Genomic DNA, 15,991 nt, shown 5'->3' with positions numbered 1-15,991 from the left:
TTTAAAAAATGTTTTTGTCTTCTAGGATCCTCAGTCAGCCATACCCAAAGGAACACTCTTAGCCATTTTAATTACTACACTGGTTTACATAGGAATTGCAGTATCTGTAGGTAAATAACCTTACATTTCTCTATGTGTTTCAGTCGTTTAATGGTGTATGTACTATAAATATTCGTTTTCATGACGTTATATTTCTAACTTTTAAATTAAGAACTATTTCAATAAAAAGACATGGAGTTTTGTATTTTATTTCAAAAGTACTTAAGTAAGCTAGTGGTGACTTAATACATGTTGTCTAAGCCACCAAATACTCTATTGTTTCTTGCCTGGGATTTTCATTTAATTATATAGTAAGTTAGAAAGTTATATAAAATCTCATCTGCAGATTCTTAAATTTCACTGAGACATATTTACAGAAAATATAATTCATGTGTAGAAGTAAATGAATTTTACTTTCCAGTCTTCACAAATTTTAGCATATTTTTGTTTATGATGGTTATTTTTTTAAGTTTTTATATAATCTTACTGTATTAAGATTGTTTCAAGGCCATTATGCAGAACCTGACATTTTTTACCATAAAAATTTGATTTCAATTAATAGGAGATACTACATTGAATGAAAAGTATTACTAAATTAATGAAAATGATTTTAAACTATTTTAATAAAATGATGGAATCATAATGTTATAGTACTTGAAGAAAGGACTTAAGAGGTCAGCCCGTCTCTAAATCTTTTATGTGTGAGGAAGCCAGTTTTGCTGCCAAAAATAAGATAATGGCACTGCCTTTAGAAATTGTTTTCATGACAAAGAGGGTTTTGGTGTTTTTATTTACAAGTAAGTAAGTAAGTAAATAATTTTGAAAGACCAATTTAAGATAGGTTCTTTAACTGAAACATTCTAGTCTAGAAAACAATAACTACTGATTTTACATATAATTTGCATACACTGGCTATAGATGCTGTCTTGTCTTGAATTTATTGTACATTCATGCAATTAAATGCTTTATCCAGAAATCATATTCCTAAAGTATAAGCATTGTGTTTAATGTCTAAATTCTAAAATTCAGGTTTTACAGTTAAAAATTTTAAGCATACTACAAGAAGAAATCATAGTCTAGTACTAATCAAAAGAATCACAAACTCCAAATTCATCGACTATAGAATACAGATTTTTCATAGTATTTGATTATTCAGTCTGCTGCAAATCTCAGATACTATATGTTTTCTTTTTTTAATTTTTTAATTTATTTTTTATTGCAGCAGAGTTGATTTACAATGTGGTGTTAATTCCTGCTTTACAGCAAAGTGACTCAGCTATATGTGGATATACATTATTTTTACTAATCTTTTCCATTATAGTTTATCCTAGGATATTGAATATAGTTCCCTGTGCTATACAGTAGGACTTTGTTTTTTATTCATTCTACGTGTAATAGCTTACATCTGCTTACCCCAGAGTCCCAGACCATCCCTCCCCAACTCCTCCCACCTTATATTTTTGTATTATCAAGGTGAACTTACTTGATACAAAGGTTTAAATAGAATTATATAATTCATTCATGTTTAAATTACTTTTCCTCACAGAAGATTTGATGTTACCTCAAGTCTGATCTTGGCACATTTTAAATATAAAGTATTCAGAGTATATGAAACTGTTTCTGCCATTTGGAACTTTTTCAACATAGTGTTTCTGTATTTGCTTTAGGACATTTTAATCAAGTAGTACAGGAAATGATTTTGCTAATATATCATTTTCACAGTGATGTTTACAGGATTTTTAAGTGTATACATATACATACTTCGTAAGGTTTCATTTCACTGACTCAGTCCTGGGGACTATGGTGCTTCCCAGATTCTGTCCCAGGTGAAGCTTTCCTAACTGTAATACACCACATTCTATTCACACTGTAAGCAAGTGCATACAGTCCGTGCCGTCCCTTTCTTTATGGGTGTATATAATTTTGAAATGAAGGTAAATGTTAGCCTGATTATTTGTCCTCATTGTCACTTGTGCTTCAGGTTCTTGTGTTGTTCGGGATGCTACCGGGAACGTCAATGACACCATTGTGACAGAGCTGACAAACTGTACTTCTGCAGCCTGCAAATTAAACTTTGATTTTTCATCTTGTGAAACCAATCCTTGTTCCTATGGCCTAATGAACAACTTCCAGGTGAGCATCAAATTTATATTATACAAATATTCTGTGTTCATCTAGAGGTCAAACTGCTGTCAATTCTACCATTCAGAGTATAGCAAAAACTTAAAACTTTTTGCTATTGCTTTATACTCATATATCAGTGAAGATGGTATGCAGCTAATAGTGCATGCTCAGTCGCTCAGTCATGTCCAACTCTATGCAACTCCAAGGATTTCAGCCTGCCACACTTGCCTGTCCACGGCATTTTCCAGGCAAGAATACTTGAGTGGGTTGCTATTTCCTCCTCCTGGAGACCTTCCCCACCCAGGGATTGAACCAGAGTCTACTGCATTCATAGATGGATTCTTTACCACTGTGCCATCTGGGAAGCCCCATGTAAATAATTGGGCAAACAGAAAAATATAAAATAATGAAACCTGAGCCTGTTCAGGGGCAAAAGGGCCCCAGAGGGTAACACTTCTCCAATAGGGTATAATAAATAGTAATTATATATAGTACACTGTTTGAGAAAGTAAGAAAGCATCTCACACATGGTCACATGTACTGGGCCCGTTTCTGGCTTCTCTGTTGTGTCACACTGATGTGTCTGTCCCTCCAACAATGCCATACTTTCTTGAGTACTGTACTTAGATTATCAGTCTTAAAATCAGGTAGCTTGATTCCTCCTGCTTTATTCTTTTTTCAAAATTATTTTAGCTATTTTAGTTCTTTTGCTTTTTCAGGTAAATTTTAGAATAATCTATGTTTATCTACAAAAAAGTGTTGCTGGAATTTTGGTAGGAAGTGCATTAAACTTGTACATCAGTTTGGGGGGAATTGATAGCTTTACATGAATACATATATTCTACCATCTAAATAGATCTTCTTTGACTTCCTTCATCATTATTATGTAGTTTTCAGAACATCAGTCCTGTATATTTTTTGTTAGATTTACACCTAAGTATTTTGTTTTTATTTTTGAGCAATTTAAATACATACTAACTGACATGAATTCAGCTTTCTGATTTGAGATTTCTTCCTAATTCCTCTGTATATAAATGCCCTTTTAAGTATTGATCAGTATCAGCAGTCTTATTTAATTAAATATGGCTCTTATCGTGATGCTGTGTTAAACCACCATTGAACAGCAGAATTAAATTATTAATGAATGCTTAAAAGTTTGTGAACTAGTAAACATGTGAACTCTGTAAAGATTAGTAGTAGTAGCACTAGTTTAGTCGCTAAGTCATGTCCGTCTCTTGCGACCCCATAGACTGTAGGCTGCTAGGCTTCTCTGTCCATGGGATTCTCCAGGCAAGGATACTGGAGTGCGTTGCCATTTCCTTCTCCAGGGGATCTTCCTGACCCAGGAATCGAACCTGAGTCTCCTGCATTGCAGGCAGATTCTTTACTGACTGATCTACAAAGGAAGACCCAATAAAGATTAGTACTACTGCTCAAGTATTTGCCAAGTACCAGTCCTACTTTTTATTTATTCTATTTTTGTAAAATTTATGAGTTTTAGATAAGACTTATAAGATGAAAAGGAACTCCTAGAATTTGGAGGATATTTTGAGAGTTGCTTGATAATTCTCAGGATGCTAGAAAGAAAAAACTCAAAGGTATAGATAGATTCAGGAGATTAATACAAGATATTTTGTGGTAAAGTTATAGGATAGATCTACAAATTCAAAGTGGAAAATAAAAATTCTGCTTCCTCGTGTTTTTCCAGTAATATTTAAACCTAATGAACAGAATAGTTGAGGATTTAATGTATTTCAGAACATTATGTAGAAATATTATGTAGACATTTTATGTAGAATCTGTGTAGTTTACATGAAAATTTTTAATGGCATTATGTATATTTTCTTTTGTATAGTTTCAAACAATTGGCTGCACTTTCAGTGGTTAAAAATATTGAACTCAATTATGTAATAGATATTTGTTTTTTCTAGTCACAAGACTAGGCAAAATCATAGAATGAAAGAGAGTATTCATGTCCAGCTAATTATTCAGGCCAGTTCTGACATTGATATTGTGTATGAAAGGCACAAATGTTGGTCTCTGCCCAGTGACTGAAAATGCCAATCAGATTTCTGTGTTGTTGCCTTAAACTACAAAAGTATGTTGTCTTTATTAAGTCTAAGTATAGAAAGTATGGACTTAATCAAAGTATAGGAGTTTGGCATATGTAAATCTGCTTTTCTAATTTAAGTAAATTTTTTAAAAGTACTTTGTGAAGTGATAGAGAATGGAAAGAAAATTCTGTCAAATTATTAATTGCTTATCACTTGGAGAAATGAAGAATGGTGAATAGAACATTACTGAGGAGCATATAAATGGAGACTCCATCATGAAATCTATATAAAGGCACACTATATACCGCTATTTTGCATATAATTGATAAATGTATGCACATATAATTGGGTCACTTTATTGTAAATGTTTAATTTTATTTAGTTTTATATTTCTTATTATATTTCTATATTTTAATGTCCTCAGAAACCTTTGACTCACCATTGTTTTATAAGCAAAGTGTGATGATCATTTACTACTGGTAAAATTTATAATGGATAGATCAAATTAATAGTACCTAAATCCATTAAACAGTTCTTCAAAGTCAACTTTATATTTTGACAGATTTTAAAGGTACACAAGAAACAGTGCTATGAAAACCTACCCTACCTACCTACCCTTCATTTGTATTTATTGGTTGTTTATAGGTATAGTATTTTTCTCCTCAAACCAATGGAAATAAATTATAGACATCACAACATGACAGTCAGATTGAAGTATTTAGAACATTCTTTACAAGTGTGGTTGAATTATCCCACCCAAGTAATCCCAGTGTTGATGAAATACTATTGTCTAAATATATATTCCATATTCATAGTTCCTCACTTCTTCCAGTAATGCCCCAGTTCATTTTTCCTGATCCAGGATTCAGTCTCTTGTCACACATGGCCTTTCGTTGTGTTATTTTAAAATGCTTTAACCTAGAGGAATTCACAGCCTACTTGTTTTTAATCTTTCAAGATGTTGACGTTTTGAAGGGTTCAGGCAAATTACTTTGCATTATGCCCCTCAGTTTGGGGTTTATTTTATTGCCTTCTCATCATCTAAGTTAGTGATCTATATTTTTTAAATTTAACTTCCTTATAGGGAAATATTTGAACATGTTCAAAGAGAGAGATCTAATGTACCTGACATACACATTTTCTAGCTTCATCAGTTATTAAAGCGTGGCTAGTGGTGTTTTGTTTAAGACCCCCAATTCACAGATTACTTAGAGGCAACTCCTAGACTTAAATCTTTTTGACTGGATATTTCTACTTTTAGCTGAAAAAAATAAGGATTCTTTAAAAACAAACAAAAAACATAACCACGATACCAATCTACTATCTTAACGTCAAAAAAAAAAAAGAAACAACCTTCCTGACAGAAGTGTATCATACCAGTTTGGAGTATTATTGTGCACTTTAGTCTGATTAACTGTCTAGATCTACCTACCAGTTGACTAGAAATAGAGGTGAGAGGAACAAATTAAACAAGGCAGTGGAGATTGTCAGCAAAATCCAGAGCATAGGGTTTCTCTGGGAGAAATAATATAAAATGTAAAGAAAGGATAAATCTGTGGATTGAAAAAGACAAGACAAAACCACTCAATATAAAGTGTAATCCTTTTGTGGATCCTGATTTGAATGAACTATTTTAAAAAGCAAGAAAAGAGAAGGAATTTGGAAACTGTGGATGCAATTGAGTATTTGATGCTGTTAAAGAATTAAGCAGTTTTTAAGATGTGACAGTGACTGTAGTTACAGTTTTTAAAAGTTCTTACCCATTAGAGGTACACACTGAAACATTTATGCATGAAATGCTATCTGGAACATTTATGTGTGAAATGATTTATAATAATGCAAAGATTGGCCTGTTGAAACTGATGCATATTTTGTAGTTTGGCATGCTCTTCTTGCTGCCATTGTGTTCGCCTTTGATGTTGTACAAAATAAAAAGTTTTTTTTTAACATTAATTAAGGGTTGGTGATACATCATTTTCAGAAGTTTGTAATGCATGTAAGGAACCATTATTACTGTGGACTATTGCGTTTGTTATCATATTCTCCCCAGTATTACTATCAGTGTTCTTCATAAGAATAGTAAAGATGTATATAGTGTTGTGGATTTTTTTGAATTGTATATGACTTACTTTTCCATTGTTGTCACTTTTTAAGGTAATGAGCATGGTGTCAGGCTTTGCACCATTAATTTCTGCAGGTATCTTCTCAGCCACTCTTTCTTCTGCATTAGCATCTCTTGTGAGTGCACCCAAAATATTTCAGGTGAGTATTTTCACATTGCAAATTTTATTAAAAAGGTAGGCAAGGTAATATATTTCAAATGGGATTTTTAATATTTTTAAATGATTTATTTACTAATGTGAGCCCTGTGTATTTATATGATACATGCCAACGCATATATCAAGAGTGGCATATTTAATTTTATGCCACAGGAATGTCGATATGTATATGTATATAAACAGTTGTGCATTTATCCACTGACAGGGTATAATTTTTGAGTAGTATTTCTGGAAATGGTAATGAGTTTTTGCTTTTTTGACATACTCTGTTAGCATAAATTTTCATGTCTTACAGAGGATAAAAAGTACCACAAATCAAAAGAAGATACTTTATCTTGTTCCTATTAGCATAATGCCAAAATAAATGTTTTATTTTTATGAATATTTGAATGTCTAGTATGTGCCATACATTATGTTAGGTGCTCAGGATATAATGATAAATAAAACATTATCTCCCTTTAGTGAGCATCAAATAAATAAACAACTGATACTGCACAAAAAGTACTTTTTGTTACTAAAACAAATGAAGTATTGATTCTGCAGCTTTGTTCTCAATTTCTTGTTATAATTAATACAGAGAAGTATAGAATATTTCCTAAAACTATTTTCAGTATTGTTTTAAGAAAAGTGGTTAAGTTTTATAATTAGGATTTTTATTTGCTTTAAGTCTTAGATTTGGACTTGGTTTTCACATCTATCATACTTCTCAAGCTTCCACACTTCTATATATATGCCTGCTTCTTTGACTTTTATTCATGTAAGACTATCATACTGCTGTGGGGTAAAATAGATAAAAACTGCAGTGTATTCTAAATCTCCTGCCTTTCTGATACTGGAAGTGTTTGAATCTTCTTTACACTTTGTTGATGATGCAAAGACAGAATCTTCGACAAAGGAGGCAAGAATATACAATGGAAAAAAGACTACCTCTTTAACAAGTGGTGCTGGGAAAACTGGTCAACCACTTGTAAAAGAATGAAACTAGAACACTTTCTAACACCATACACAAAAATAAACTCAAAATGGATTAAAGATCTAAATGTAAGACCAGAAACTATAAAACTCCTAGAGGAGAACATAGGCAAAACACTCTCCGACATAAATCACAGCAAGATCCTCTATGACCCACCTCTCAGAATATTGGAAATAAAAGCAAAAATAAACAAATGGGACCTAATGAAACTTAAAAGCTTTTGCACAACAAAGGAAACTATAAGCAAGGTGAAAAGACAGCCTTCAGAATGGGAGAAAATAATAGCAAATGAAGAAACAGACAAAGGATTAATCTCAAAAATATACAAACAACTCCTGAAGCTCAATTCCAGAAAAATAAATGACCCAATCAAAAAATGGGCCAAAGAACTAAACAGACATTTCTCCAAAAAAGACATACAGATGGCTAACAAACACATGAAAAGATGCTCAACATCACTCATTATCAGAGAAATGCAAATCAAAACCTCAATGAGATACCATTACACGCCAGTCAGAATGGCTGCTATCCAAAAGTCTACAAGCAATAAATGCTGGAGAGGGCGTGGAGAAAAGGGAACCCTCTTACACTGTTGGTGGGAATGCAAACTAGTACAGCCACTATGGAGAACAGTGTGGAGATTCCTTAAAAAAACTGGAAACAGAACTGCCATATGACCCAGCAATCCCACTTCTGGGCATACACACTGAGGAAACCAGATCTGAAAGAGACACGTGCACCCCAGTGTTCATCACAGCATGTTTATAATAGCCAGGACATGGAAGCAACCTAGATGTCCATCAGCAGATGAATGGATAAGGAAGCTGTGGTACATATATACCATGGAATATTACTCAGCCATTAAAAAGAATTCATTTGAATCAGTTCTAATGAGATGGATGAGACTGGAGCCCATTATACAGAGTGAAGTAAGCCAGAAAGATAAAGACCAATACAGTATACTAACACATATATATGGAATTTAAAAAGATGGTAACGATAACCCTATATGCAAGACAGAAAAAGAGACACAGATGTACAGAACAGACTTTCAGACTCTGTGGGAGAAGGTGAGGGTGGGATGTTCAGAGAGAAGAGCATTGAAACAAGTATACTATCAAGGGTGAAACAGATCACCAGCCCAGGTTGGATGCATGAGACAAGTGCTCGGGGCTGGTGCACTGGGAAGACCCAGAGGGATGGGATGGGGAGGGAGGGGGAGGGGGGGATCGGGATGGGGAACACATGTAAATCCATGGCTGATTCATGTCAATGTATGGCAAAAACCACTACAATATTGTAAAGTAATTAGCCTCCAACTAATAAAAATAAATGGAAAAAAAAGAAAAAAAAGTGATTAAGTTTTGTAATTAGGATTTTTATTTGCTTTAAGTCTTAGATTTGGACTTGGTTTTCACATCTATCATACTTCTCAAGCTTCCACACTTGTATATATATGCCTGCTTCTTTGACTTTTTATTCATGTAAGACTGTCATACTGCTGTGGGGTAAAATAGATAAAAACTGCAGTGTATTCTAAATCTCCTGCCTTTCTGATACCAGAAATGTTTGAATCTTCTTTACAATTTGTTGATGATGCAGTATGAGAAGAAAAAAAAGAGGACCAAGAATTAGAAACTTGGGTTCGTTTCCTGATTAACCTGTTGTAACTGTAAGCAGATCTGTATGTCTTATTTCGATGTATTCCATTTTAATGTTTACATTTCTTTATTAGGCTCTATGTAAGGACAACATCTACCCAGCTTTCCAGATGTTTGCTAAAGGTTATGGGAAAAATAATGAACCTCTTCGTGGCTACATCTTAACATTCTTAATTGCACTTGGATTCATCTTAATTGGTTAGTCTGTACATGTGTGCTAATGTAGATTTTGGTGCATTTATAGTATTAACTTTCAACATTGAGTCATTAAGTCATAAGATGTTACTTTGCCTGCTATACTAAGTTTATTTTTAATCAAAGGAAAAGAGTGTTTACAAAATACTCTAGATAATAGCGTTCATTAAATATTTGCTCAAGCTCATTACCCTCACTGACTACCTATTAGGCTAAAGGGAGCTCCTACGTTCTTATCCCTAAAACAAGTATGATAATAGCATAGGGTAAAGGATTACGGTGTCTTCCATGAAGGTAGAACCTCTGCTGATCTTTTTGGCTCCTTTGCCTCTGATTGTAAGGAAGCTAATGGGTCTTAAAGAACTTTTGGACTTTTGATTACACCATGGAAACTAACTCTCATCTGATGCTTAAAAATGATCTGGTATAGCTACTTTTTGAGAACAGTTTGGCAATTTTTAGTCAAGTTTCCTATGATCCACCAGTTCTTAGAGCTTTGTACCCTGCAGAAACTTGCATATATAAGAATATTTTTAGTGTCATTAATTATAATAGTGAAAAATGGAAACAACTTGAGTGAAACAGCAGAATAATATTCAGCAGTAAAAATGTGAATAAACTTGGTTTTCATATGTTAATATGGATGAATCTCAAAAATAATGAATGTAAAAAAAATCAAATTACCGAATGATAATGTAGTATGATATAATTTATGTAATTTTTAAAACAGCCAAAACAGTGCTCCATAATCCTTGTGAACCATATATGAGTGTAGGAAAACAGTATAACGTCACTGGAAAGAATATTTCAGCTTTGGGAGAGTGAGTCATAAAGGAGGTTTCTACTGTGTATGTAGGATATGATTTAAAGTATATGAAGTATGTGTAGCAAAGTTCATTAAATTTGGGTTGTGGATTTAGGAGCACTGTGCATTATCTAAAGGTTTGAAATGATTCATAGTTTTGAAAAGTTACAAAATGTTTAATATGTCTGTTTAATGTGCTTCATGTTTCTTTTGCAGCTGAATTGAATGTTATTGCTCCAATTATCTCTAACTTCTTCCTTGCATCATATGCACTGATCAATTTTTCAGTATTTCATGCATCACTTGCAAAATCTCCAGGTGACTTTACATTTTCTTTAAAAGTTTCGTAAATGTGACAATGTTTGATTTTAGAGAAAATAAAACTTAAATACATTTCAAAAGATGGCATGTGTGGAATTAGTTCACTAATGCTTCATTCTGCCTTTATAGTTGAGTCAAACTGAGTCTTCAGAGATCTTTTTGCAGTTTATTGGTAAACAATGTTTGTTTCTTGCTTCAAATAGTTTAAAATAGCATTAATCTCAAATTCTGGCTAACTGTGAAAGAATTATTTTGTTTTTTCCTGTATTTATCAGTTCTAAGAACATTGTTATGATATAGTACCCTATCCAGGAATACTTTTAACACAATGAGTTCTGTGGAATTCTAATATAAGGGGTCTTTATCAACTGAAAAATTACTCCATATACAGTTTTTATGGGTATTTTGTTATAAACCATGACAACAGTTGGACATCAGAGAAGGAAATGAAGTAACAAAAACACTATTGCTTCTATGGGCCTAGAAGTTTCTCATAACAAGAAAGATAAAACATGGGAACTTAGGACACAAACATCTTAGCTTCAGTTTTTAAGAATATATAGTTTAGAGATGGATGTGGGTGTAGTTATAAAAGGGCAACACAAGGGATTCTTGTGTTGAACTTTTCTTTATCTTGACTATTTTAATATCAATATTTTAGCTGTGATATTTTGGTATCATTTTGCAAGATGTTATCACTGGGAGAAATTAGGTAAAGGGTCCCCAGAATCTCTATATTCTTTCTTAAAACTTTGTGTGAATCTGCACTTACCTCAAAATTTAAAGCTTAATTTTTAAAAAAGAATATAAATTTTATCAAAATGAAATACTTTGCCAAATAGTAAGATATGTTTCTGTAGTTTTTCTAGAAAGTAGATGAGGTTTTTTTTAACAATTCTGAAGAACAATTTATTTGAATTGTTTTCTATATTCATTAACATATGGATGTGTCTTGTGCTAAAAACCAGAAAATAAAATCTCATTATTAAGGACTCAACTTGAAACCTAATTTTTTAATCTTCTCTGATCTTTAGCATTCACTGAGTTTAGGTTGATTTGTATTTTTTAGTAAGGACTTTTTGAATAGGGAACTAGTAAGATAGGATAGTGTTGGTGTAAATAGATGTGCCCACTTCATGGCTATCAAGAATCATGACATAATGATCAGTAGTGGTCTATGACTTTACTGTTTAATTAGCTTTACATTTCACATTTAAAGACTTCTCAGTGTGGCAGCCACAGAGAAATTTATTCTGTGCATGCATATGAGGTAGCTGAGTGACTTCTATTTATCTATTTATTTGTTTTGTTAGGGTGGCGTCCTGCATTCAAATACTACAACATGTGGATATCACTTCTTGGAGCGATTCTCTGTTGCATAGTCATGTTTGTCATTAACTGGTGGGCTGCATTGCTAACATACGTGATAGTTCTTGGACTTTACATTTATGTTACCTACAAAAAACCAGGTCAGTAGTCTTCTCTCTTACTATTTAGTATTTCAAGCTAAAAAATGTCTAGACACTCTTTGTACCTTTTCATATCTAAACATCCATCTTTTGTATTTTGCAAAGGCCCTTTGCATAAAACCTAAAATGCTTTATTTCTAAATATATGTAGTTTTAATGAAAAAGTTACTCCAAGACTTTTTATTCTGTGGAATTTCATTCTTACCCATGAGTTAAATTTAATTAATCCTATTTGTAGAAAAATAAAAAATTCATGTAATAAACATTGTTTTACTCAATATGTTTTAAAATTAATCTTTGAAAGGATTTTATGTAAACAGTAGTTTCTATTAGCCTGGTAAGCATTATATGTATTGCCTACTGTGGTTTAGTACCTACTATAATTTGTACCACAGAATCACAAAGTATTAGAACACATAGTATCTTCCCACTAGCTTACTGTGTAGCAAGGAAAATTAGACAGATGTACTTAACTGGGAAATAAAGAGGGAAATAGTTAAAGATTATTTAGGATGTGTAACATTGATAACTGCTGGGTATATCTCCACATAAGCAGATGCTGGGATAGGTTAGTATTAGTCCAGTTATTTAGTGTGATAGCATGTAACAGGAAAGTCTATTGAAAAAGACTTGAAAAGTTGTGGCCCAATAGAGTAGGTTAGGAAGAGATGACAAGAGGAGTTGCAGTGTAGTTATTTTAAACAGTGAGGAAACATTTTGTAATCCAAGTATGAGAGAATGAGGTTTTGGATTAGAATGGTGGCTTTAGAAATGAAATGGACAAAGAAGATATTGTTTTAAATATCTTAGAAACAATTATTTCTCTAATATGCCTATTACGTCTCTATAAAGTAACATGTCTAAAATCATCATTTGTGTTTAGACTGTTTATTCAATAAGAAGTAAAATTTGCCTTGATGTTCAAATAACTTGAACGGTGAAGTACTATAAATAGTACTTTATAACAATCATAGATCTGCCTCTTTCCTTCTTGACCTTTGGTTGTATAAATAATAATTTTTAAATGTTTTCTTTGTTTGCAAGACTCATTTTGAGTTGCATGCACAGCATGTCTGCAGTCCTTTCATCTCGTCTTTTCCAAGTTGTATATTTTCTTTAAATGTTAATAATAGCTCAGATTAGCATTGTCTTAATTTCATGCTGTAGACTTGAACTATTGAAATTCCTGAGTACAACAGTTTATTTTAGCAGCTGATTTTTTAAATGTGAAAGCATTGGTTATTGATGACTTGTGATTACCGGTATTATGGTGCATGAACACTGTCCTCTCACAGATGTGAACTGGGGCTCCTCTACACAAGCTCTGACCTACCTGAATGCACTGCAGCATTCAATTCGTCTTTCTGGAGTAGAAGACCACGTGAAAAACTTCAGGTAAGTGATCAGGTAACACAGAAACATTTGTTTTAGATGGCAATCAGTTCTTCATTTATTGTTTAGTAATATTTTCATGTGGTGATATTTCATGAAAAATTATCTAAAAGCATAGAATATTGTTTCTTGTTTGGTTTGATTTGAGCAGTTTATTCAAAAACAAGGTTGAGGCTTCTCAAAATTTTAGAAAGAGAAAAATTATCATTTACCTTATAAAAATGTTACAGAAGTTTTGGAGGTCTCTTTTTGAAGGTTTTTAAATAGGTATCATTAAAGTAAACTTCTTCCCCCCCTCTGTGGCCATTCAAGTTTATAACTATTAAGGATGAAATTCATAAAAATTCTTGTTTCATAATTTGACTAAGGCGGTAAATATTTTCATGTTAGTGGCTTTGTTCTCACTGTGGAACTAGAAATCAGTTTTTGTGATAAAGAATCAATGTCAGAGTAAAGAGCATTCCTTACTACTTCTTTTTTTTTCTTTTTTTTTTTTTAAATATGGAACGCTTCACGAATTTGCGTGTCATCCTTGCGCAGGGGCCATGCTAATCTTCTCTGTATCGTTCCAATTTTAGTATATGTGCTGCCGAAGCGAGCACTACTTCTTTCAATATATTACTTTTTATTTTATCTTAAAGTAGTTTATCAGTCATCAATTTAAAAGCTATTCCTTAATTCAGTATGTTTTCTAATAGTTGATGAGATTCAGTTACTAAAGCACTGTTGTAAATCCAAAAGTATTAATATATTTATATAGATTCTTAAAAATTATAGATAATTGTTAAGTGTAGCTAAAAGTAGGCTTGTTCTTTTTAAAAAATATACCATTAGACAGTCATTCTCCTACTGTTCACGTAAGCCTGGTTCTGAACAGGCAACTCCAGTCATGAGTAATTGCGTCTCATTGGCTTCTGCACAGTAATCACAGGAATAAGTTCCTGTTTTATGTAAAACAAAAGACAAAATCTTTTTAAAAGAAAATTTCAAGAGTGGAAAAGTGCCAGAAAAGAAGTGCTCTACCAAATTTCTCCCAAGAAGAAAAATCTTTGTATTAATATATACTTTTTGTCACTCTTTGAATATCCACCCCCCCCCCCCCCACCACTTTGTTGTCTCGAATGAAAGATTCCCATAGACCACAGATCTTCAGTTTTGGAGTAGAAAGAAATAGGGAAAAGAAATGAGAGCCCTGGAAGAAAAACTTGAATTTCAGCACATTTTTAATGTTTTGAATAGTTAATGCAAAGTATGGCAGAAAATAGAAATCCTTCCTTTGCGTAAAAAGCTGTGTCCCAGAACTGAGAGTATGATCAAGAATCAGAATTAACTTGCCGTCAATAAAAAACTGTTCTTTGACTTATTATAGAAATAGGAATTTTTTAAAAAAAACTTTTTAAAAAAAGTTTACTCTAACAAGTGTTTTAAAATTCTTATCAGAATTATACATGAACATATTTAAAAGAGGAAAAGCTTACATTTGTTGTGAAAATTAGTTGTCCTACTTCTCAAATCCCTATTTCTTTTATGCCACCCGTAGCCAATTTCAACTCTTAGCTGAATTGTGTAGTATTTACTTCATATTCCCCAAAAGCATGTTTGTCTTATTGTATTGTTTGATTTTTAATTTTAGGCATTATCTCTCGATTTCTTTCATCCATGCATGCCTATTACACACACACACACCCTTCTCTTTACCCTATGCTCCCAGTATATTTTTGTGTCATTATTTTGATTAGATTAGACTTGATGTTTATATTTGTATGACTTCTAAAGCATAATTCAGAGCTTAGCCTTGTAAATTATGATTGCTTTCTTTTCCTGCACAGGTTTTATGTTTTCTGTGTAGCCAATAAATTGTTTTTCCTGTTTCACTTTCTGTGTATCACTGTCTCAGCCTTCACCAAATTTGCCAAAAGATTTTGTTTTCTTCACTTTGTAGTTTCTGTTTCCTTGAGGTGTCTTTCTTGTCGTTTCCTGCCTTTTTAATTTGGGTTCTTAGACTTAGCCTTGTCTGAAATGTCTGTGATCTGGGGCTGGGGAAGTTCTGCATTGGGGGCGGGGCTCTCACTCAAGCCCTTAATGGAGATTAATGTGACCATGATGGTTCTTTGAGAAATTTAAGTCATCTTAGAAGTTTTCTTTTTTAATTTGATTAGATTTCTCGGAAAAGAATCTTTTAATCTTTGCTTACTGATAAAGTTCTGGCTACCACAGTTCTGAGAGCTAAGTGAGAAGGCAGCTTGGAGATTCCAGTTTCCAGCATATAGCGAATGTTTTCCTAATTTCCTGCTTAAAGTAGTTGCTTATGCCCTCAGTTACTGCTCCCAGACCACAGGCCTCTAACACATAAGCCCTAGCCTAATAGGGTTGGAGAAAGTTAAGGACAGTTGCCCATCATAGTGATGGAAATGACTTGGGTTCATCTAGATGCTTCTTATGCAAACTTTAAATCACAGTTTTCTCTTATGCTCATTTATCACTTAGCCTTTTCCTGATTTGTCAAATCCTTTATTGTTCTTGCATGTGCTTTCTGGCTTTCAAAATTTCAGTGCAATTGTGTCCTATCCTTTTCTCCATATTTTGGTGACTTAAAAAAAATCCTATCATACTATGGAGATTTTTAAAGAGGGAGTAAAGATGAAGGCAGATATTCACGCTAGAATAGAATATTCTATT

At 32.9% G+C, this 15,991-nt stretch overlaps 1 protein-coding gene and 1 non-coding gene across 2 annotated transcripts in view; one reads left to right on the top strand and one right to left on the bottom strand.

The window, feature by feature from the left end:
• SLC12A2 (solute carrier family 12 member 2) overlaps window positions 1–15,991 on the top strand; it is a 98,230-nt gene that overhangs the window by 44,817 nt on the left and 37,422 nt on the right. The window contains exons 9-15 of the mRNA XM_061150859.1: window positions 26–110; window positions 2,021–2,172; window positions 6,372–6,479; window positions 9,205–9,328; window positions 10,347–10,448; window positions 11,765–11,920; window positions 13,216–13,315. Of these exons, the coding sequence (XP_061006842.1) occupies window positions 26–110; window positions 2,021–2,172; window positions 6,372–6,479; window positions 9,205–9,328; window positions 10,347–10,448; window positions 11,765–11,920; window positions 13,216–13,315 (827 nt within the window). The remainder of the gene's footprint in view (window positions 1–25; window positions 111–2,020; window positions 2,173–6,371; window positions 6,480–9,204; window positions 9,329–10,346; window positions 10,449–11,764; window positions 11,921–13,215; window positions 13,316–15,991) is intronic.
• LOC133062942 (U6 spliceosomal RNA) lies at window positions 13,808–13,914 on the bottom strand. Its single transcript, XR_009694262.1, has one exon. It is a non-coding gene; the product is annotated as a U6 spliceosomal RNA (small nuclear RNA).

This window comes from Dama dama, chromosome 9, assembly GCF_033118175.1.
Source record: "Dama dama isolate Ldn47 chromosome 9, ASM3311817v1, whole genome shotgun sequence".
Lineage (NCBI taxonomy): Eukaryota > Metazoa > Chordata > Mammalia > Artiodactyla > Cervidae > Dama > Dama dama.
Note: the sequence above shows the minus strand (reverse complement) of the source record. Positions and strands in the feature narration are given on the sequence as shown.